Raw genomic sequence first — 25,057 nt, forward strand, 5'->3', positions numbered from 1 at the left:
AATTTAATAAAGTTTTTCGTTATTACAAATTAATATTTTTTAATATTTATGAGTGTTTTTTAAAGAATAGGATATATTAATAAAAGCAAAAATGGACAGACAATCACTAACATTACAACACAATACACCGGAACATAAGGAACAGTAAAAACCAAAAACCATTGCCTTAGCACCATGAAGCAAAACTCAAGAAAAAAATGAGCTCCTTGCATTTTTAGTAAAAAACTGTGAATAACTCATTATGGTTGATTGCACCTTCTTCTTTTTTTTTTCTTTTTTTTCCCAATTTACCAACTTCAAAATAAAGGGAAAAGAAAAAAAATCTTTTTAGGGCTCAAAATTAAATTATATATTTTTATAATGTTAGATTTGTAAAATGAATCTGAAATAAAACTTAATAAACCAGGATCTATCATGTCAAATCCTCAAGAATAAATTAAAAACAAATCAAGAACAAAATTATATGCGGAAGGGTACCTGAATCCATGAATTTCTTAAAGTTTTACCGGATCTTGGGGATTTGATCTTCCAAATTAGTACACAAGAAATTCAGAGAATATATGCTCTCTCTTTCTTAATGATGGGATGTAGAAAAGATATCTTGTATATAATTTAAGGACCATAACCCTAATATTTATAACCTTGGTATATTAGTTCTAATCAAATTCTAATTAGCCCATCATTAATTAGAATTTGATTAGAACTCAATTATTAGAGCATCTATACATATTTGACCCATACTTTATTTAATAATTAAAGCTCAATAAAATTTTAATTAAATTAGATCACTTTTAATTTGGGCTAACCTATCATGATAGTAAATAATAACATGTAATTACCCTTATTATATATGTGATGTCCATATTTTCCAACAATCTCCCACTTGGACCACATATATATACTAATTACTCTATAATTACATGTCATTATATAACCTTATGAGCTCAAAATTTTACTATCATATCCAAAAGGTATTCCGAACAATCTCGTCCATTAATTATGTTAACATAGAACCAAGGTGACTTTCGTTACATATATCGTAACTAAATCCATCCATGATCACGTATATTAACACAACCAAATGACATAGATCAAGTATCGATGTGTAGCATGGAAACTACATGCAATATGATCTAAACATGTCTATTTCCAACTGATCCTTTTTAAACTTAAGTGAGGTCAGTACCAAAGTAATAAACATAATGAATAAACTGAATACTTTCTTTCTGATCAGAAAATAACCAAATATATAAATGTCTGAAAACAAACATAAAATATTAACTCCCACTAAATCATGATATCCTCAAACAATGTAACACCCATATGAGCAGTGTGCTCATGAAAGACCTTGGGTGGTAAACCTTTTGTGAGCGGATCCGCTATCATGGAGTTTGTCCCAATGTGTTGTATGGATATTTGACCATTTTGCACTCTTTCTTTTACAACTAGGAACTTTATGTCTATATGCTTTGACTTAGATGAACTCCTATTGTTATTGGAATATATCACTGTTGACTTATTGCCACAAAATAATTTGAGTGGTCTTTCTACATTCTCCAAAATGAGCAGTCCTGTGACAAAGTTCCGCAACCATATTCCATGGTTTGATGCCTCATAGCATGCTACAAACTCTGCTGCCATAGTGGACGAAGCTACAAGTGTCTGTTTGACACTTTTCCAAGATATAGCTCCTCCAGCCAACAGGTAAATATAGCCTGATGTAGATTTCCTACTATCTTGGCATCCAGCAAAATCAGAATCAGAATACCCTATGTCCTCTAGAAGATCTAATCTCTTATAAGTAAGCATGTAATCTTTTGTTCTCTGAAGATATCTCATAACCTTTTTGGCTGCTATCCAATGGTCTATACAAGGGTTGCTTAAATATCTTCCTAACATCCCAACAATGTACACAATGTCCTGACGCGTACAAACTTAAGCATACATTAAACTCCCAACAGCTGATGCATCAGGAATCTTTTGCATTTCTTGAATTTCAAGGTTACTTTTAGGGTATTGAGTAAGACTAAATTTGTCTCCTTTAGCAATAGGGGTGTCACCTGGTCTACAACTTTATTTGTCAAACCTATAATCCAGGAATTCCTTGAGATTGATCTCGATGTATCTGAATTCCTAAAACAAAAGAGGCGTCCCCAAGATCTTTCATCTCAAAATGCTTAAATAAAAATCTCTTGGTTTCGTGCAATAAGCCTACATCATTAGCGGCAAGCAAAATGTCATCAACATATAGAACCAGAAATGTAACACCCCTTAACAGTATCCGACTCCAGGATAGGGTACGAGACATTACTGGACTTAAACATAAACAAACATACAAAACCGAACCACAAAATTTTGTCAATATTAAAAACATTCAAACATATGCATAACATCCCTTATATGGGCCCATGAGGCCAAAAACATACATTGGGGATGAGTCGAGACTAAACCGGGAAATTCTAGAACTCTTACAACACTTAGAAGATTTTTCATGATTTAAAGAGTCATAATCCCATATGAATAGGCTTTATGGTCTCACACACCTGTGTGGCTTGGGACACGCCCGTGTCCTCAGCCTGTGTAACTCTCTAACTATGACGTCATCAACATAATAGAGACACATGGCCAAGTCACACGTCCATGTCCTAAGGCCGTATCCTTCACACGACTGAGACACACGGTTATGTCTCTGCCTGTGTGTTTACTATTGGGCATTCTATTTTACCTAATCAGGGTGCAGGGGACACACCCGTGGGGCAGACCGTGTGTCACACACCGTCTAGACACATGCCCGTGTGTCTAACCGTGTAGACAAATTCTAGGCTATTATCCAAGCCATTTGTCACCTTTAAACACTCACATACATAAACCCCCATCATGATATGCAACATACCACATATTCAAACCAACATGTTTTCATATGGCATTCCACACCAATTTCATATTCAATCAATATTATTAACCCTTTCAAATTGTTTATTAATACTATGTGTAACGCCTCGAATTTGGGCCTAGAAGCATTGGGTCTTAAGTATAGGTCTATAAGGAGGATGAATATAAGTATTTAATTGTGTAAGGAAATGACACAATTAAATGTCTGCTCAAGTAGCTAAGGGTCCTGAGAGGAGTTGGAAAAGTCCTGGGTTCAAACCTGGGCTTTAGCAAAATTTTGGTTTTAAGTGAATAAAACCCTAGATGCTTGGAAGTAGGCCTTTTAAATTATTATGTTAAATAAATGACACAATGAAGCATGTGGTTTAGTGGTTGTGGCATCATTGAGGTTGTAAGGGAGCTTGGGTTCAAGTCTTAGCTCTTGCAATTTATTTTGGTTTTTTCTTTTAAAGGAACTTGGACTTTGGCCTATAGACCTTATAATTAATTGAGTATAAAATATGACACAGAAAGAGCCTGTGGTGGAATGGCAAGGTGGCATGTGGTGTAACTGTGAGGTCTGAGGTTCAAGTCTTGGGATGCGCATTTATTTTAGAATTTGAGCTGTGTAGGAGGTAGACTTGGACTGGAACTCTGTGGTTGAAGTGGTCATAAAAATGAGGAATTTTCCTAATGTTTGAAAGTAATCCCACATCGGGAAGCTAATATGAGAATTGGTGAGAAGCTGACTTTAAAAAGAGCGAACCAGATGAGTTGGGGAGGAAGATTTAATGCAGGATGTGCCAAGGTTGGTGATTGTGGACTTCGGCGCGTTCTCATAAATAGGTGTGTACTCACGCCCTTCTTTGCTAGAAATCGGCAAAAGCCGAAAAGCTAAAACTTCGGCATTTAAGGCCTCACGAGTGTGTGATCGCTCATGGGGTAAACCAAGCCCACAAACTATGGGCGGTAGACTATAGAGGCCACCACGAGCGTTCTCGTGTACTAGGGCAGTTCTGGGCCTCGATGGGCCTTCTGGGCCCGTTTGTGTACATCTAATTATTAGGTGGGAAGTAGTTGGGCTTGTCATGTCGTGTGTATGGCATAGGCCATTAAGGGCTTCTTTGGCTGTGTGGGCCCAATGGGCTCGTGGGCTCCATACAGATTAAATCTACAATAAGTGAAAAATAATGAATTGGGCTATGGTGTTCGCATAGCAGTGACTGAAATTGGGCTAAATGGGCCATACGAGTGTGTGAGCCCACTTGGGCCAAGTAATGGGCCTTAGGCCCATTTGCACCGTTATGTCTGTTTAGGTTATTTAAGTCGCTCGAGGCGACGGTGGACTTTCTGTTGGGTCATTAAGACCCTCGGTTTATAAAATTACCGAAATACCTTCGGTTTGTAAAATTATCAAAATATCTCGATTTGTGAAATCACTGAACTACCCTCGACTTCTGAGATTATCGAAATACTCCTGTAGGGTAAAATAACAGTCTTGCCCTTGTAGGTAAATGATTGACTTAGACTATGAATTTGACTGATTTGACTGTGATTGTACGATTGTGATTTAACTGTCTTGATAGTGGTTGTATGACTGATATGCTTTTAAATATATATTTAAATGATTGTTACTGAGCATGGCCATTTTGCATACACCTGTGATGATTGAGCATGACATACATGACATATTGCATTGGGGTGGGTTTGATGAAGTGAAAGAAGTATCTGAAAGGCTTGCACGCCATACACGACATATTACATTTTAGCTAGACCGGAAAAAGGGCCTAATATCAATCGCTTGCACGTCGCTCTCCTATATATATATGTGTCCCTCGCTATAGGGTAGAAGCTTTCTATTGGCCAAGGCAGCACAGTTTCGGGTGCATGTCGATGGTAGCATGAGAGCCCATAAGCATGTTATCTGGCAGCTAAGCTACATAGTTATGACATGTGCTGCAATGCAGTACTTTATGGTATGTAGGGTTGGATGGGTCGATTTTATCCCCATATTTGGTGTGCAGGGATGGGAGGGTCGATTTTATCTCCACATGGTGTGTTGGGTTGGACGGAGTTGGTATGCAGGGTTGGTGGGCATATTTCGGTATATCTGATCTGTTGCATGCTTTATCTGATGTAGTGAGCTAAGGCCCAATATATGTATTTGTATATGATACTGATTTCTGAGTGGGCTAAGGCTCACACCGATTTTGAAAAGGGCCAAGGGCTGAACATATGACTGTTTCTGTATTGAGATGGGCTAAAGCCCAAACTGATATTGCCACTATTACAAAAAGGGCTTAGGCCCAGACTGTAGTTGCTCAATGTATGTTTGACTGCTTGTTGTTAAGGGATTTCACACAGAGTTTTCATAAACTCACCCTTCTACTCATCTGTGCAGGTAATCCTATTGGCGCTGTGAGGGACTCAAAGGTGGCCACACAACCGCTCTTGCTTCCTTATTGGATTTTTAATTTATAAGTAATTTAATTAGGTAATTTTTTATGTAATATGGCCTCCATAATTATTAGTTTTGGGGTTATATTTATTTTGATTTATATCTGCTAGTAGTAGGATTTGGGTTTTTAAAAGGTATGCATGATTTACCAAAATAGCATGAATACGCAAAACTGTTTCAAAAGTTTCCGCGATAAACGAGACTTTGAAATTAATAACATTTTAAGTAAACCCTTTTGATAATAACTCAAATTTTAAAACTATTTTCTAGATCACATAAAGAGGATAGTTAAACATTGGGCTTTTCAAACGATATCATGTTTTACGAAAAACACTTCAATGTGACATCTCCTGATTAGGCCACAACGTCTAGGCCGGGTTTGGGGTATTACACTATGGATATTTTCACCCTATAAGTCATAAACTATTCATCGAGCACATATACCATTCATCACACTCATCATCCACAACCACATTAAAGCATAAACACATTTGCATGCATACATAATTAATTAGGGTTACAACCCAAATAATCAATATGAGCCATCTCTCATGGCCATATACAAAATAATCATAATACCAATATGAGCCAACATATTTGGCTAATCAATATGACACATAACAAAATAATCAAGTTTCCTATACATGTCATACTCAGAATGTTGAGACTAACTATACCTAAATATCCAATTGATAGTGTGATCGAAAACTCTGACATCCTCCGATCCCCGAGCTAGCTTGGCAATACTATAAGGAAAAAGGAAATGAAAGGGGGTAAGATTTAAAGGTTAGTAAGTCCATATACAAATAATATGCAATCTAAACAAGTACTTAACATACATTTAACATAGTGAACATAAGTTTGTATTACATCGAATAGCTTAAACTTACTTATCATATACACAACCTTATCATAGTTTCATCATATATCAAGGAATTACTCATGAGTTCAGTATACATATCTGTATCAACTTGATAATTTACCCGTTGAACACTCGAAATACTATTGTATACATGGAAAGCTCGCACATAAGTGCCACATACGCAGCAAGAGCCACCTCATAGTGCACAACATATATAAGCTCATTTTTTATCTACTCACGGGTCTACTCACACAAGCTGTCAATCAGGATGTAACTACATGGGCTGCCCACACGAGCTGTCAGGTATTCACAACCCATGTCAGACTACCTAGCCATTAGTAGGATGTATAAGACCAACACCCGGAACCATATAAACTTATATCTCATATCTCATGAGCTCAAATCATCCTATTCATAGTGACATGTCACTTGTATCCCAAACTATTCCTAAGGTTCAAATGGGATTTCTTGATTATCGCATTGCTGTCGAACTTGCTCATAATATAGTTTACAATGTCCGTAATACCAATCATATACTCATGGAATATTCAGGCATATAATTCATGATAGCAATTAAAGAATTTAAATTCACATAACATTAAAGTATTAAAATGTGTTACAACATCACATTATTTGTATATGAACTTACCTCGGTACAAAAATGATGAAAATAAGCTTATTCTTTATAAACCTTATTTTTCCCTCGATCAAGACCCAAATCACGTTTTTCTTGATCTATAATGTCAAATTTAACTTACATAATACTCACATTATTCAAATCGACCCAAAAATCATAATTTAGTAAAATTACCATTTTACCCTTAACTTTTCACGTATTTACAAATTGGTCCCTAGGCTCGTAAAATGAAATACATGTATTTTTTTGTTACCCAAGCTTAGTCGATTCATATTCCTTCTCATATCACCCTAAATTTCTCATTAAAACACATTTCTACTATCCACTTTTCATCTTTTACAAATAAGTCCTTTTTAGGTGTTTTCATGAAAAACCACTTAGTAAATGATGTTTATCACACATCAAACTTTCATATTCTTCCATTAAACATCAAAATACAAGCATTCCACACATGGATCAAATTTCAAACATGAACCCTAGCTCAAATAAATGGTAGAAATGGCTAGATCAGTTGATAACAAGTTTAAAAATACATAGAATATAAAAAAATGGGACTAGGATGCACTTACTATTGAGCTTGGAAAGTGAAGAAACCCTAGCTATGGTGTCCCTTGGAATTTTGGCACATACATGGAGAAGATGAGAAAATTTTGCTTCATTTTTCCCTTTTTATTCTTTTATTAACGAAATGGAAAAAATGCCCTTAAAGCCTTTCTTTCAAATTTTTTACTATTCATGTCCATTTTTGTCCAAAATTTTACAATTTTGTCAAATTTCTATTTAAGACCCTCTAATTAAAAATACATGGAAATTTCATAATCAAAGCTTCTAGAACATGTATTTTGCAACTTATTCAATTTAGTCCCTAACTTCAAATTGGACACTTTAGGCATAAAATTTCTTCATGAAAATTTTACACAAGCATGCAATCATATCATGGATCATCAAATAATCACAAAATAATTATTTCTATTTCAGATTTGTGGTATCAAAATCACTGTTCCGACTAGACCCTAAATTGAGATGTTACAAGAAATATGTACTTACTCCTATTGAATTTGTGATACACATAATCATCAACAATATTCATCTCAAAATTGAACGAAACAATTATTTGATGAAACTTGTGGTACCGTTGACGGGAAGCTTGTTTGAGTCCATAGATGGATTTTGTCAATTTGCAAACTATATTCTTTGAGTCTTTCGACTCAAAATTTTCTGGTTGCACCATATAAATTGTTTTTTCAATATCGCCATTAAGAAACGTAGTCTTAACATCCATCTGATGTAACTCAAGATCAAAATGAGCAACAAGCTCCACGATTGTCCTAAAGGAGTCTTTCGACAAAACTGGAGAGAAAGTTTCTGTAAAATCAATACCTTCTTTTTAAGAATATCCTTTAGCTACAAGACGCGCCTTATACCTCTCCAAATTAACATTTGCATCCCTCTTGGTTTTAAATATCCTTTTACAACCAATTGGTTTTGCACCTTCAGGTAATGGGACAAGTTCCCAAACTTTATTTTCTTGCATAGATTTATAATCATCTTTCATGGCATTAATCCACTTTTGAGAATTAGAATTTTTCATGGCTTGATGAAAGTTGATTGGATCATCTTTCATCATTCCATTATCATTCTTATGTTCTTGGAGCAATACAATATAATCATCTGGAATAGCATTTCTCATTTCTCTTGTGGACCTCCTTAATGGCACTTGTCCTTGAGATTGTTGAGTTTGTTCTTCTGGAACAATTACCTCATTTTGAATTGGAAGTTGTTCAATGTTGTCTTGTATAAGTTCTGGGTTCACTTCTTGATCAATGATAGGTATAAGAACCTGAACATCATCAAAAGAGATAGTAGGAATTGAGTTAGAATCCAATTCCTCCTCAAAAGCAATGTCTCTAACCTTATTTCTCCCCCCAAACTCAACATCCTCAAAAAATGTTGCAGTTTCTGTATCAAAAATATTTTTTTATTATGGGATCATAAAATTTATAGCCCCTGGATCACTCAAAATAACCAATAAAGTAGATGCTTACTATTTTGGAGTCCAATTTCTTTTCATGTGGCCTATAAGGCCTTGCCTCAGCTGGACATCCCCAAATGTAAAAGTGCTTTAGACTAGGCTTTTGACCTGTCTAAAGCTCATAAGATGTTTTTTTGCAACTTTTTTACTGGGTACTCTATTGAGAATGTAAGCTGCTGTCTTTAATACTTCTCCCCAGAGGGACTTAGGTAAGGTAAAATGAGCAATCATGCTCCTTACCATATCCTTAAGAGTTTTGTTTCATCTTTTAGCTACACCGTTCATACTAGGTGATCCTGGCATGGTGTACTATGGGACAATACCGCATTCTTCTAGGAATTTCGTAAATGGTCCTAGACATTGTTCACCTAAGCCATCATATCTACCGTAGTACTCACCCCCACGATCAGATCTGACATTTTTAATCTTTTGTTGAGTTGATTCTCAACTTCAGCTTTATAAGCTTTGAACATGTCCAAAGACTGAGATTTTTCATGAATGAGATATAAGTACCCATAACGTGAGTAATCGTCTATGAATATTATGAAATATTGTTGACTATTCCAGGATGTTGTAGGGAACGACCCACAAATATTTGTATGAATTAATTCTAAGACGTCTGAAGATCTGTTGGCACCCAATCTCTTGGTTTTGGCTTGTTTTCCTTAATTCAATCGACATGGACATCAAAGTCTGTGAAGTCAAGGGATTCTAAAATACCATCAGACACAAGGCGTTCAACTCTAACTCTTGAGATATGACCTAAGTGCCTATTCCATAATGATGCTGAATTTTCCTTATTTAATTGTGTTTAATACCACATGATTCCACATGCAAGGTTTCATTATAGGATGCAACTGTTCCTAGCAAATAAAGGTTGTCATAAGTATTTAAATAACCAGATCCAATAACATTTGAATTTAAAGACAAATTAATTTGATTGTTTTTGAATGAACAATAATATCTAAATTTGTCCAATGAAGAAACATAAACTAAATTCTGTCTAAATGATGGTACAATAAAAGTGTATTTTAAATCCAAATAAAAACCAGTTCCTAATAACAACCTAAAATGCCTAATCACTTCCACTTTTACCAGTTTTCTGTCGCCCACAAAGATGTGTCTTTCACCATCACTTGGCTTTCGATAACTCAGGCAACCCTGCATAGAAACACTTATGTGAGTAGTAGCACTAGAATCTATCCACCAAGTGTTTCTAGGTATTGAAGCTAAATTAATCTCATAACAGAACAAATTAAGAATTATACCTTTCTTTGCATGCCAAGCATGATATTTGATACAATCTTTCTTTACGTGTCCAGACTTGTTACAAAAGAAACAACTCTCTATAGCTTGTTGTTGTTTCTTTTGAGCTGGACCTTTAGCAACTTCATTCTAATATTTTCTTTTCTTGCCCTTGTCTTTAGAGGCATTGGACAAATGAGCACTTTTAGTCTTATCACGCTTTAACCTTTCTTCCTCTTGCACACAATGAGAAATAAGCTCATTTAGGGTTTATTTCTCCTTTTGATAGTTATAACTAATTTTAAATTTATTAAACTGTGTAGGAAGCGATACCAAAGCCATAAGAACAAGCAATTCCTCAGAAAGCTCGATCTTAAGTGCCTTAAGTCTTAAAGTAATATAGAACATCTCCATAATGTACTCCCTTACGTTTCCTTGACCTTTATACTTCATAGACATCAAAAAAGTTATAAGTGATGTCATCTCAACCTTATCGTTTTTAGCAAAACGTTTTTCAATTTCATCAAGGAAACTCTTGGCCTAAGTAATCTCTTCAGATTCTGTGCCCCTAAAGGCGTCTGGAATACTGTGTTTCATGATCATTATACTCATGCGATTTGAACGATCCCACCTCTCAAAATCCCTCTTAACATCAGGGGTGCTTTCCGCAGTGAGTGGTGCAGATTGTTCTTCCCTTAGTGTAAGGTCTATGTCCATACAGCCAAGCACTATAAGTAAGTGCCTTTTCCATTCCATAAAATTAGTCCCATTAAGCATAGGTATAGAATTTATATTTGCAGATATTGTGGTAGCAAAAGATGAATTAATTGAATATAAAACAAAAACAAGCTTAAATTAATATTCATAAGTAAACAATAAATTCAAGATAATGACTAATCCCATCTCAAGATACCAAACACAATATTAATATCAAGTCTTTGGACATTAATATTAACAGTAAACGGTACTCTTGTTGTAGTAATCAAACATTGACAATAAATTATGTCAAACAATGAATTAATCTTTGGACTAACTTATTTCTCACATAAAATACCTTATAATTGTCACACATTTATCACCACAGATGTCGTTGAAATTCCATCAAATATTGACTTACCTTTGGGTCAATTAATAAACGCATGAATTATAAAAACATATAATCATATTAATATTTCAAATAAACTAATCTATACAAAAGAGGTCACTTTAGCGGCATTTTATTTCAACTAATTATTTAAAATATTAGATATCCTTAATTAAAAGCTAAAATATGAATTTATTTGTTTCAAAATATTTACCTTAATTTCATCTTTCAATCAAATTAAAAGATAATTATATATATTTATATATATTTCCAAAACAACATGCATTTATTATATATGTATATAATCAAAATATATATATGAATTAAGTTATGCCAATTTATTGTTAACTTTGTTTTAATCCATCGAAAAAATAAAAGAAAAGGAAAACCTTAAATTTTTATTTTATTTTTTATAAATTCAAAAAAAACTTTAATATAATCCTTCAAAGATCAATATATATCTGAAATATAAAACCCATAAAATTTTATGAATCAATCGTTTAAAGAAGAAACTTTAATCAATTCCCAATGATTTAACATGACGAGGCTCAGATGCCACTTGTTAGATTTGTAAAATAAATCTGAAATAAAACTTAATAAGCTAGGATCTATCATGTCAAATCATCAAGAATAAATTAAGAACAAATCAAGAACAAAACTAGATGCGGAAGAGTACCTAAAACTATGAATTTCTTGAAGTTTTACCGGATCTTGGGAATTTGATCTTCCAAATTAGCACACAAGAAATTCAGAGAATATCTGCTCTCTCTTTCCTAATAATGGGATATTAGAAAAGATATCTTGAGTATAATTTGGGGACCATAACCCTAATATTTATAATATTGGCATATTAGTTCTAATCAAATTTTAATTAGTCCATCATTAATTAGAATTTGATTAGAACTCAATTACTAGAGTATCTACACATATTTGACCCATACTTTATTTAATAATTAAAGCCCAATAAAATTTTAATCAAATTAGATCACTTTTGATTTGGGCTAACCTATCATGATAGTAAATAATAACATGTAATTACCATTATTATATATGTGATGTCCATATTTTTCAACATATAATAGTAAAAATGTAATTTCAGCATTTTACCTTTATAAGTTTTAAAAATTAAATTAATTTTTATCATTTTATGCCAAGATAAAATTTTATCTTTACTAATTTAAAATTTTATAAATTTTAAAGGGTTTGAATGAATAAATTCTCATTTTCTACACATTGTTCAAAATTGACTTCCTTGAGAAAGTATCTTACAACCCATCTTCCATGTTTCTAGTGGGAAAGGCTAGTGGAGACCCATGGGGCCATGGCCCCCTAAAATGGTGAAATTTTAATTTAGGTCTTTTATAATTTATAAAATTTTAGATTAATAATGGTAAAATTATATTTTGGCCCTTAAAAATGATAAAATTTTGATTTAACCCTTTAAAATTTATAAAGATATATATTATTAAAATGATAAATTTATATTTTTACTATTGTAAAAATATATAATTTAATTTTGCCTCCCAAAATAAATTTTCTGGCTCCACCACTGCATGTATCCAAAGACCAAACATGGGTGAGCAATACTTTGAAAGCCGCCACGGGATTTTTGTTGGGTTGTTAATCCAATTGACAGCTACTTAGGCAATCACTTCGGTAATGAGTCTCGTAAAGGAAACCCACTTTGATGCCTTAAAAACGAGGGTTGCCTCCTTAATAGGAAGGATTTCAGTTTCAGTTGCACTATTGGATGCGAAAAGTTTAAAGAAAACAAGTAGCACAGCCCCACAGTCATCATGCAAAATATTGCCAATACCTGTTAATTTGATATTGAATTTAAGGCATCCCTTTGGCGAAGGTTTCCATTTATGGTCAATTCCATATTTCTTAGTCTTATCAGATGGGAAAAAGTTAGAGGGGGAGAGAAAAAAAAATCATGTACTCTCACATAAGAAGATAGCCATTTAGCGACGAAACTCTTTTATTAATTTGATATTATTTACATGCGGTGGCGGAGAGTAGTGGAGACTGGGGAGGGGCTGGCAAAAATAGTAAAATTTTAATTTAGACTCTTTATAATTTATAAAATTTTAAATTAGTAATGGTAAAATTGTACTTTGGTACCTCAAAAGGATAAAAATTTAATTTAATCTTTTAAAAATTATAAAAATATAGACTATTAAAATAATGAAATGATATTTTTATCATCATAAAATATATAATTTAATTCTAACCTCCAAAAATAAATTTTAGGCTCAACCATTGTTGATATAAATGAGCAAAAGCTTTTAGGTAATTGTTAATTTTAATGCACAAATTTATATTGGTTTAGTTTTAGAAATATTAGAGAAAATGATGTTAAAAATGGGTAGAAAAATCAAAGCTGCAGTTCGTCTTTCGAAGTATAAACACATCACATCCCCCAATTCAGTAGGATATTCTACAATTCGTCTTGATAATGATGAAAGAAGTATGGTTTGAATACATGAATTGAAGTACGGTTAAGTAATTTAACTGAGAAAATAGTTAATTAAAGCTCAGATATTAAATTGTAAAAGTTTAATTGTTATTAAGTTTTAATTTTAAAAAATACATAAAGACCTAAATAACAATTATCCAAAAATTAAAATGATTAATTAACCAAATTGAAATGATAGATAGTGAAGTGTAATAATATTATCCATTAAGTTTAGTTAATTATAATTAAAGAATAAAATTAAAATTAATTAAAATAATAACCACAATTAATTAAATTAATCAAAATTTAATCATGTTTTGGAAAGAAAGAATTTACACTTAAAATTAATCAAACATAAAATGACATCAACCCATAATCATCAAGATAAATAATTTCAATTGGTTCCAACTTAATTAAACTAAGCATATTTTTAAAAATAATTTAATAAAAACAATAATTGTATTAGTTTATAACTAGAAGCTTGTCTCCATTTATACGTTTTGTTTTGTTGAGAAATAACAAAAACAAATATGCAAATTGACTTAGATTGCTTAAATCCATAAGAAAAGTTTTGGATGAAATTTAGGTAGAGATCTTCCACCTTTTTTTATTACCAAAATGATCTACCTCCTTTCTAATGAATTTAATAAATGTGTGTTGATTTTAATAAAAGTCGTACATTTAAATTTAAAAATAGTTGAAATAATTTTTAACAAGAATACTAACTAAAATATTAAAATTTTAAACACGACAACCTATATGACAATCCACATGTACTCCATACTAATTTTTATGAACTTTTTATATTTTTAATTTTGATTTTGATTTATTTTAATTTTATAATTTTTAAATTATTTGTTGACGTGATATATAAGACAAATGATGTTATGTTAGCATGATATGCACATGATCATCATACGAGTTATCACACTAAAAATATTAAAATTTAATATTTTAGTTATTATTTCCGTTAAAAAAGTGATTTGACTCTTTTTTGAAAGGTTAAGTGTCAAATTTAGCTAAAAAAAAAAGAGCCAAATTGACAAAAAATATAAATGTTGGGGGGCTAAATTTATGATTATCCTTTAAGAAAACACTTTTAAAAAATGGTTTCTTTCTTAATTGACAAATTGCACCTTAAAATACACCTTATTGCACCTTAAATTACACCTTCTTTTTCAACTGGGTACCTAAACTTTTTTTATCAAACAATATTTAAAAAAAAATCATTGTAAATGTTAGGGTTTCAAAATATAAAAACCATTTTTTTGCTTTTTACTTTTAATGAAAACAGGCTAGATGTTATTAACTTAGTAAAGAAAGTCCCAAGAAAGACGGTTAGGGAAAGCAGGACCGTATAAAGTAAAATAACCCTAAATAAAGTTATTATTCAAAAACAAAAAAAAATTAATATCCAGTCTCCATCTTACAGAAGCGTTACGTGCTGTGGCTGCCCAGGAGCATGTATGTTAAAACAAACGATTTTAAAAAAACTATTTTAAAAAGCGATTTTAACTGCAAGCGGATAGTGTCAGTAATAATATTTGTAGTGTCAATGGGACACTCGAGCATCCCAAGGTTCGAACCTAAAGGATTGCCAAGTGGGTAAATATGTTTATCAAGTTAATTACAAGTTAAGCAATTGCTAATCTAATCGAGTCGAAAATTGTTAGTGCAAGTTCAAATAAAATTGTTTACAAACTAAAATTAAACTATTAATTAAACCAACTAAGCTAAACTTTCTTCTTAATGTTTTAAATAATGTAAATGATTAAACGATGCTCAATTGATTAGTTGAACGCTAATTAAACTAATGAACCTATATTGATTATATTGGTTGTCACTCTTAGTTAGGAATCTCCTCTTCGTCTCATCCCAGATTAAAAGATACCACTTAAGGTTACCTCTCGGTCTTACCTAGGCATATCTATTACCTCTTAGTCTCACTACTTGACACGATTATATCGAACTATCTAAGGATAAACTCTCATCTCGATCTCGCTTGTAACACCCTAAATTTCTATAAATTCGGCTTTTGTGATTGTTGAGCATGGAAATATCTAAACATTTTCTTTGTGTTATTTTGGCATAAAATATATTTTGGCATAAATATTTTCTCAATCACAACGAACACCGGCGTGTGATGGCTTGTAGGTCGTGTGCGAGGCACGGGCTCAGGTAAATGGGCTGTGTGGGCCCACACGGGTGAACCACACGAGCGTGTGGGAATTTGGGTCGAGCCGTGTGATCCACACAGGTAAGGCCAATTTGGGTTGTATGACCCACACGGGTAGGGCACACAGGCATATGAGCCCAATTTGTTAGAAATGTTTTGTAAGGTTGCATGGGTCGCCCAAGTCAACTGTGGCCTGACTGTAGGGTTGGTAAGCGTTACTTAGACCCCATACTCTGATTTGTTACTGGATTGTATGCAAAAGCATGCGAATTTATGCATGTGTATCTGTCTGATTTGGTATATCTGTTCTGACTTAATGATGGTATGATCTGATATCTACATATAAGCATGCCATATTATTTATGTTGCATTGCATTGGGTTGGGATTGTGGTGAAGAGAAGGAAGACTGTAAGGCTTTTAGCTTGTTATATGACAGCTATGCTGCATGTATCTGATGTGTGCCATTTTACAGTACTAGTTGGTGTGTAGGGTTAAATGGGTCAATTTTATCCCCATACTTGGTGTGTAGGGCTGGGTGGATTGATTCTATCCCCACATGGTGTGTTGGGTCGGACGGAGATGGTGTGCAGGGTTGGTAAGCATGTTTCTCTAATAATTTGATCTGTTATGCATGCGATGTCTGTATGGGCTAAGGCCCGATTGGTCTGATTATGTATCTGAGTGGGCTAAGGTCTACACTAATTTTGAAAATGGCTAAGGCCGAATTATCTGTATTCTGTTACCTATTTGTATGCATTCTGTCCGCGGGGATGTACACACTGAGTTTGTGAAAACTCACCCCTTTGTTTATTTTATCTGTCAAGTAACCCCCAACAATAGATGGATCGGTGCGACGGAGAGCTCGATGGTGACCACTACTAGTCATATGTTGGTTTTATGAGTTACATCTTATTTTATTTGCTTTCATTTAATATTTATTTTTGGGAATATTTATGTTTTTAGGCTCGAGCTGTTTTGGGTTTATTTCGAGATTATAAATTGTTAATTTTATGGATTTATAAATGACGACATCACAAACACGTTTTGGAAACTTAACTTAAGGTTTTCGTATAAAGGAATGATGTCATAACTTCCGCGATAAAGAAATGTTTTCAAATAAAAACTTGAATAGTGATTTCACGAGTTAATCAAAGATAATAAACATAACGATTTAAAACTTGCTAAGGTTTTCTTAAAGCACTCTCATGTGACGCCGCTAGAGTCGGCCATAATGTCCAGGCTGGGTTTGGGGTGTTACATTTAGTGGTATCAGAGCCAGGTTTAAAACTCGACTGTGAATTTTGTGTTCTAAAATTTTTTTAAAGAGTTACTTTCGAATGTTTTTCTAATAGTCTGATTAAGTATGTGGTTCATCGAGTCTCTGGCTCCGATCCTGTAAGTTTCTGAAACTCTGTTTAGTATTGTCTAAAAGCATGCTTAGAATTCTATTTGAATCTGTTTGGAAATACTATTGTATACTTTGAAACAACTGTAGGTAGTAAACTCTACCAAAACATTCGAGGGAGTGTAAACTGGAAACTGTAGTAAACTGTAACTTGCGATAACAGACTTTGAATACTCTGATAAACTTTACTGCATAAAATATCTATTAACAAATATCGAAACTGTAAACTGATTTGCATAAAAATTTTAATACAGATTAATTCAAAATTACGATGAGCACACGTGGTACTCATGGGCGGGGTACTAAAGGCCGCGGTAGGGGCCATAGAGGGATTCAAGCTGAGTCTTTCGCATCTGATACAATCCCTAATCTAGACACTAGTGAAATACTGGTGTCACCTGTTACTGAGACTGGTGCTGAGTTTCAGGATCGTGCAGCTGGGGACAGCGTACTGTCTCAAGCCATGCTGTGGATTTTAGAGAGGGTCGCTGGATCCAACACTAGTTCTGGGGGTCGTGGGTCAGTTACAGAACGACTCTGGTCCAATAGGGCTAAGGTATTCAGGGCTATTATGGAGTCACTCTTACTGTGGCTGAGTACTGGATAGAGGCCACGGAGCGTATTATGGAAATCTGGATTTTACCCCGAGTAGAAACTCAAGGGGGCTATTTTCGCGATGAAGCATATCAGTGGTGGCTGATGGTTAGGGATGGCACTCAGCCTAACAATCTGACATGGGATTTGTTTAAGATGTCTTTCCAGAACAAATATGTGGGGTCCAGTTACATCAACACTAGGAGGCGTGAGTTCCTGAATTTTACTCAAGGAGATCGTTCAGTAGCAAGGTATGAGGCCGACTTCCTGAGGCTGAGTCGTTATGCGCAAGGTATGGTGGCTACTGAGTATGAGCGCTGTGTCCATTTTGAGGACGGCCTTAGGGATAACTTCAGGGTCCTGATAGCTCCGCAGAGAGAGTGTGAGTTTTTTGTGTTGGTCGAAAAGGCCAAGATTGCGGAGGAGGTTAAGCGCATTGAGCGCCAGAACCGTGACAGAGGGAAGGCTAAGAGCGATATAGAGCCTTCGAATACTGGGGTGAGGCCTAGGAAAAAGGCCAGATCTGATGGGCCCGTGAGAGTTGGGCCTACTGTTGCACCAACAGGGGCTACGATTTGTCAGCTTTGTAATAGACGCCATCTGGGCAAGTGTTGGAGGACTATTAGAGCTTGCCTTAGATATGGTTCTTCTAAGCATCGTGTTAAGGACTGTCCATTAAGGACTAACCAGATACAAGCTCTGGCTACGGAGACTGCACAGCCGCCAAGGGTAGTTCAGCAGCCACCTAGGGGCCGAGGTCAGGCTAAGGGTGGTAACAGCATGGGCTGAGGACAGAGAGCACCGGGTAGAGGTGCTGGACCGACTGAGGCGAGGCAGCCCACATTGGTTTATGCTACTTGTCACCGTAAGGATGGAGATACTTCGAACATCATCACGGGTATGTTCTTAATTTTTAATGTACCTTACTTTGCACTAATAGATATAGCCTCTACACATTCTTTCATAGCTAGTGCAGTGTCTGAGACCTTGGGGTTACCGTTTGAGAGCACTTCTAGTGAGATAATAGTGGTAAGTCCGTTGGGACAGTCTGTTGGGATTAACAAACTATATAGAGACATATCGTTAGAGGTCCAAGGAACGATATTTCTGGTTGATTTGATGAAGCTTTCTTTTAGGGAGTTCGATTTGATTTGGGGTATGGACTGGCTGGTTAAACACTGAGTGAGTCTGGATTGCGCTGAAAAGAAAATTGTTCTAAGAACAGAGGAGGGTATTGAGGTAGTCATGATAGGTGAACGACGAGATTATTTGACTCATGTAATTGCTGCATTAGTGGCAGAAAAGTTAGTGAGGAAGGGGTGCGAGGCGTACTTGCCATATATTAGTGTTGCTGATTCTGAGAACTCTTCGATTAAGGAATTCAAACGGTGAGGGACTTTCCAAATGTCTTTCCAGAGGAACTACCAGGATTACCTCTGAATCGTGAAGTAGAATTTGGGATTGAGTTGTTTCCGGGCACAGCTCCAGTGTCTATCGCCCCTTACCGAATGGCACTAAAAGAGCTGACGAAACTTAAGGCTCAGATTCAGGAGCTGTTGGATCGTGGGTTTATTCATCCTAGTGTGTCTCACGAGGGGCACCTGTTCTGTTTGTAAAGAAGAAGTACGGTACAATGAGGATGTGTATCGACTACCGTTAATTAAACAAGTTGGCGATTAAGAATAAGTACCCACTTCCGAGGATAGACGACTTATTTGATCAGTTCAGAGGGGCTTTAGTATTTTCTAAAATTGATCTGCAGTCAGGTTATCATCAGTTGAGGGTAAAGGAGGCCAATGTGTATAAGACGACATTTAGGACTCGTTATGGGCATTACGAGTTCCTAGTTATGCCCTTTAGGTTAACTAATGCATCAGCAGCATTTATGAACTTGATGAACCGTGTGTTTCAACCCTACTTGGATCAGTTTGTGATGGTTTTCATAGATGACATTTTGGTGTATTATAAGTTTGAGGACGAGCACGATGAGCATTTAAAAATGGTTCTACAGATTTTTCATGAGAAACAGTTGTATGCGAAGTTCACGAAGTATGAGTTCTGGCTTAGAGAAGTAACCTTTTTGGGGCATGTGGTTTCAGCTAAGGGGATTCGAGTGGATCCTCGTAAGATTGAGGCTGTGCTAGATTAGGAATAGCCGAAGAATGTGTTAGAAATTTGTAGTTTTCTAGGGCTGGCAGGATATTATCGTCAGTTCGTGGAGGGGGTCTCTTTGATTGCTACTCCGATGACTAAGTTACTACGTAAGGGAGTTCTTTTAGTGTGGACAGATATACAAGAGGAGAGCTTTGAGAAGCTCAAGACCGTATTAACTCAGGCACCTATACTGATTCAGCCTGAACCCGGTAAGGACTTTGTGGTATTTAGTGATGTGTCCCATATGGGTGTGGGTTGCGTGCTGATGTAGGATGGTAAGGTTGTTGCGTATGCATCTCGACAGCTCAAGATTCACGAGGCAAATTATCCGACACACGATTTGGAACTGGCTGCAGTGGTCTTTGCTCTTAAAATCTGGAGGCATTATCTATACAGTGAGAAGTGTACCATCTACACTGATCACAAGTGCCTCAAATATCTCCTCACCCAAAAGGAGTTAAACCTTAGGTAGCGGTGATGGTTGAATTGCTTAATCATTATAACTACAGTATTTAGTGTCATCCTAGTAAGGCCAATATGGTAGCCGATGCGTTAAGCCGTAGGGCTGTGGCCAATTTGAGAGTGATGTTTGCTCAACTGAGTCTCTTTGACGATGGGAGATTGTTGGCAGAACTTCAGGTTAAACCGACCTGGGTTGATCAGATCAGGGATAAGAAAATGGGGGATAAGTCTTTGGAGTTACATTTCCATCAAGTAAAGGATGGTGCTACGACCGATTTTGAGATTAACAATGATGGGGTATTGTGTTTCTGCGGTTGGATCTGTGTACCGAATGATGAAGATTTGAGACTGTCGATTTTGAGAGAGGTGCATAATAGCCCTTATGCTATGCATCACGAAGGGAACAAGATGTATCAAGATCTCCAAGAGTTGTTTTGGTGGCCAGGATTGAAACGTGAGGTTACTTACTTTGTTGCTCGCTGTATAACTTGTCAGTAGTTTAAGGCTGAGCATCAGTTACCTTCGGGTTTGCTCCAGCTGGTTAAGATACCGATGTGGAAATTAGAGCGAGTAATGATGGACTTCATTAGTGGGTTGCCCCTAACACCCACTAAGAAGGATTCTGTTTGGGTCATCGTGGATCAATTGACCAAGACCGCACATTTCATTCCTATTAGGACAGACTTCTCCTTACAGAAGTTGGCTAAGCTGTACGTTTCTGAGGTAGTGAGGCTATATGGGGTACCTGTCTCGATCATTTTTTATAGGGATCCTCATTTTACGTCTCGGTTCTGGAGAAAACTTCATGAAGCTTTAGGTTTGAGATTGGGCTTCAGTAATGCTTTCCATCCCTAGACAGATGGTCAGTCAGAGAGGGTGATTCAGATACTGGAGGACATGTTGAGGAGTTGTATTATCGACTTTCGAGGCAGTTGAGAGGAGTACTTGCCTTTACCAGAGTTTTCTTACAACAACAGCGACCAGTCTAGTATATAGATGGCACCTTATGAGGCATTGTATGGTCGTAAGTGTCGTAGTCCCTTATGCTAGACTGAGTTAGGGGAGCGACGAGTTTTGGGCCTGGAGTTGGTGTCAGAAATTGAGGATAAAGTCCGCTTGATTCGGGATCGTCTGAAAGCAGCTTTTGCTAGACAAAAGTCCTATGCTGTCTGAAGAGGAAGGACATCATGTATTCTATAGGGGACATGGTTTTCCTTAGGGTCTCGCCATGGAAAAAGTTTCTGAGGTTTGGTTGTAAGGGTAAGCTGAGCCCTCAGTTTATTAGGCCGTACAGGATTTTGAAGCGAGTGGGGCCAATCGCATATCAGTTAGAGCTACCTCCAAAATTGGATCATATACATGATGTGTTTCACATCTTGATGTTGAGGCACTATCACTCTGATCCTACACATATTGTGTCTGTGGAGGAGATTGAGGTTAGACCAGATCTAACGTTCGAGGAGGAGGCAGTTTAGATTTTGGATCGCAACGTCAAGGTTTTGCGTAGGAAATCTATTCCTTTAGTGAAGGTGTTGTGGCAAAATTCATAACACTGAGGAGGATACTTGAGAGCTAGAGGATTCGATACGACAGTAATATCCTCACCTTTTCTGACCAGGTAAAATTCGAGGATGAATTTTCTTTAAGGGGGTAGAGTTATAACGCCCCAAATTTCTGTAAATTCGGCTTTTGTGATTGTTGAGCATGAAAATATCTAAACATTTGCTTTGTGTTATTTTGGCATAAAATATATGTTTGTTTATGTGGTTATGTGCTCAGAGGTGTGTTTGAGGGGTCCCAAGTTTGAGCCTTAATTTGGGCTAAATTTTGGTTTTTATTTGAATAAAGCCTGACTTTTGGTTAGTGGGCATATAAGAATTTGTTGGTAAAAATTCAACAATGTGGGCCTGCTGGTCTAGTGGTTAAGTGCCAAGGGATTACGCTTGGGGTCTTGGGTTCGAGTCTGTAAGGAGGTATTATTTTTGCTGATAAGCTGTGTGAGTGGTTGAGTTGGATTGAAATACTAATAGTGGAGGGTTCGGTGAAGAGAATTTAAGGATTAGACTCGGGAATCTGATCAGTTTCCATCTATTTTTCTATTTCTAAAAGTTTGAATTTCACCTTGTTTCCCCAAAGGTGTCGTTTTGCTCTCTCAAAGCATCATTGCTGCCAAAATTCCTTAGTTCCTCTTCTATTCTTTTCCCTTTTTCAATTGTTTCGCTACTCACCTGTTGGAAGACGCGTAAGTTTTTCGTTTCACTCGACTTGAATATTATTCAGCTTAATTGTTTAGTAAGAGGTTCTTGCTGTGTGATAGGAGTGGATCAAGGGGCTGAAGAACAGCCATTAGCGCTTTAAGGATTCGAGTTTGCTACTTTCCATTCAAGTGTAAATTAATCATTCGTTGAGTGGATATTTCGTTTGAAGTTAAGTGAAAAGACTCATTTATGAGGTCTTAATAGGTTGGATATACTAATTATAGGTCTAAAAGTGCTAGGGATTGCATTAGGCTTCAATCGAAACTAGGTGTGTACTCCAATCGATCTGAAATCGTGTTTCGGTGAAAATTGAAAACACCACTGTCGACGCCACACGGGCGTGTGGGTTGCCCGTGTAGAGGCCGTGTGGTGAGACACAGCCGTGTGATCGACGAGCTAGGACGTGGGTGTGCCACACGGGCACGACGAACACGGGCGTGTGATGGCTTATTGGCTGTGTGCGAGGCACGAGCTCAAGTAAATGGGCTGTGTGAGAGACACGGGCGTGTAGGAATCTGGGCCGGGCTGTGTAATCCACACGGGCAAGACCAATTTGGGCTGTGTAACCGGGGTAGGGTGCTTGGGTTGTCATCCTATTTCGGGTCAAAAGGTTGTGTAACGTGTTAGGAAAAACTCTGCTAACCGGAACTAATTTCTAAGAATGTGTTGGGCTGAGTAACCAGGGTGAGGTGCTTGGGTTGTCATCTTTCTTCGCATCAAAAGGTTCGATATGTTCCTAGGAATAATAAAAAAATTAGGAATGTGATGGGCTGAGTAACCAGCGTGAGGTGCTTGGGTTGTCATCTCTCTTCGCGTCAAAAGGTACAGTATATTCCTAAGTAAAAATAAATAAATAAAATTAAAATTCTATAACAAAAAAAAGAGAAACAAAAAAGAAAAAAAAAAGTCATATTAATAAAATGTGAGGACTAAAGGTAAAAACGAATAGGGTGTCTTCATAGGTTTAGTAAATTACCTAATTTTCATGAAATAATCCAAGTCCATCGTAATTTTGTTTGTGTTAATTAGAACACTTTTTCAAATTTTACTTAAAGCAAGCTAAGGGTTCTCTTTATTTTTCATATGCATTTTGACTAATTTTTATAAAACTTTGGAGTAGTATTTCTTTCATGGCAGGATCTAATTTTCACAATGGATAGGAACCATACTTGAGGGCAAGCATGGGCTAAGTAGGGGGAATTTGATAATGACCTAGAATAACGTATTTTTATGTATTAATCATGTGTTTATTCTGAGCTTGATCCTACTAATTTGAGCTATTTATGTCTTTTTATCGATTAGGGACTGATTTGGAGGCAAAAGCAAAATTAAGGGACAAAAGTGCAAATTTGGAGACACAATGGGCTGATATTCGACACAGGAAAAAGATTGTGCCAAAAGTGCAAGCATGGAAGACACAAGGACTAAAAACGTAAAAAGAAGAGATTTTATTCTATAAGACTCCATTTTATTTATATTAGTATAATTAATATTAAGATAATTATGAGGATTATTCAAATTTAGGATTTTATTTTAATTATCTTTATTTACCTTCAATTAAATGTATTTATCTTCTTAGAATTTAAGTTCAATTAGACTATTTCCCTAGCACTATAAATAGGGGGCGAAGTGACTCTATTTGGGGTTCATCTTTTTCTGTAAACACTCTCCTCTTGAAAGTCTAGGCTTTTGTTTCTTCATATTTTCTTTCAATAAAATTCACTTTTCAATTTTTATATTTATTTCTTTTTCCACCATTATCATGAGCCACTAAAACCTATTAGCCGAAAGTTGTCAATATTCCCCAAAAAGGGTTCTTGAGGCCTAGAATCCGTACTTAGCCTTCTTGCCAAGTATTCATCGTTTCTCCGCACTATGGGCTGACGCTTCTGTCCATGGCCCTTAAGAAGTAAGATTTTCAGCATATGTAAAGGCAGTCGCTTTGTATGTTTTGGAAGGATTGCATAGTCGGTTCGTTAACTTACTGCGTCAGAGGTTGGTAAGCCAAAGAGACGAAATGGCGTGGGTTTTTCCATTGAGAAGCATTGATCTGGCATAGATTACTGGCTAGAGTCAGGTTCCCTAAAAATCGTAAGTCTAATCTTTGGACTTGGTGGTCGTAGGCGTCCTCTTCCACTATAACTGGCTTACTTGAGTTGAGAAGGGTCATTTAAAAACTGAGGATTGAACCCAAGGCGGAATGAGACAACTGGAGGCTGGAATCTACCAATAAGAATTTCCTTCCCTTTAACTCTCTTTATTATTTTTATTATTATCGTAATCACAATTTCAGTCAACTTTAGATTCTATTTTTTTATTTTTTCAAATCAAATCTTTAATTACATTATTTTTATTTTTTA

General features: G+C 35.8%; 1 protein-coding gene across 1 annotated transcript; it reads left to right on the plus strand.

Moving 5' to 3' along the window:
* Nucleotides 1-17,853: 17,853 nt before the first annotated feature.
* LOC108472031 (uncharacterized) lies at nucleotides 17,854-19,972 on the plus strand. Its single transcript, XM_017773558.1, has 4 exons — nucleotides 17,854-18,595; nucleotides 18,764-18,979; nucleotides 19,201-19,431; nucleotides 19,770-19,972. Exons 1-4 carry the CDS (start codon nucleotides 17,854-17,856, stop codon nucleotides 19,970-19,972), a joined length of 1,392 nt encoding a protein of 463 aa, XP_017629047.1.
* Nucleotides 19,973-25,057: the final 5,085 nt, after the last annotated feature.

This window comes from Gossypium arboreum, chromosome 11 (genome assembly GCF_025698485.1).
Source record: "Gossypium arboreum isolate Shixiya-1 chromosome 11, ASM2569848v2, whole genome shotgun sequence".
Taxonomy (NCBI): domain Eukaryota; kingdom Viridiplantae; phylum Streptophyta; class Magnoliopsida; order Malvales; family Malvaceae; genus Gossypium; species Gossypium arboreum.

Bases quoted from the DNA above. Each gene is read 5' to 3' on its own strand.
- LOC108472031 (XM_017773558.1), top strand. From the start codon at position 17,854: ATGGAAATCTGGATTTTACCCCGAGTAGAAACTCAAGGGGGCTATTTT. The intron at 18,596-18,763 runs GTAACAGCATGG...TTGCACTAATAG, and splicing joins CCGAGGTCAGGCTAAGGGTG to ATATAGCCTCTACACATTCT. The intron at 19,432-19,769 runs GTTTGTAAAGAA...TGGTTTTCATAG, and splicing joins TCACGAGGGGCACCTGTTCT to ATGACATTTTGGTGTATTAT.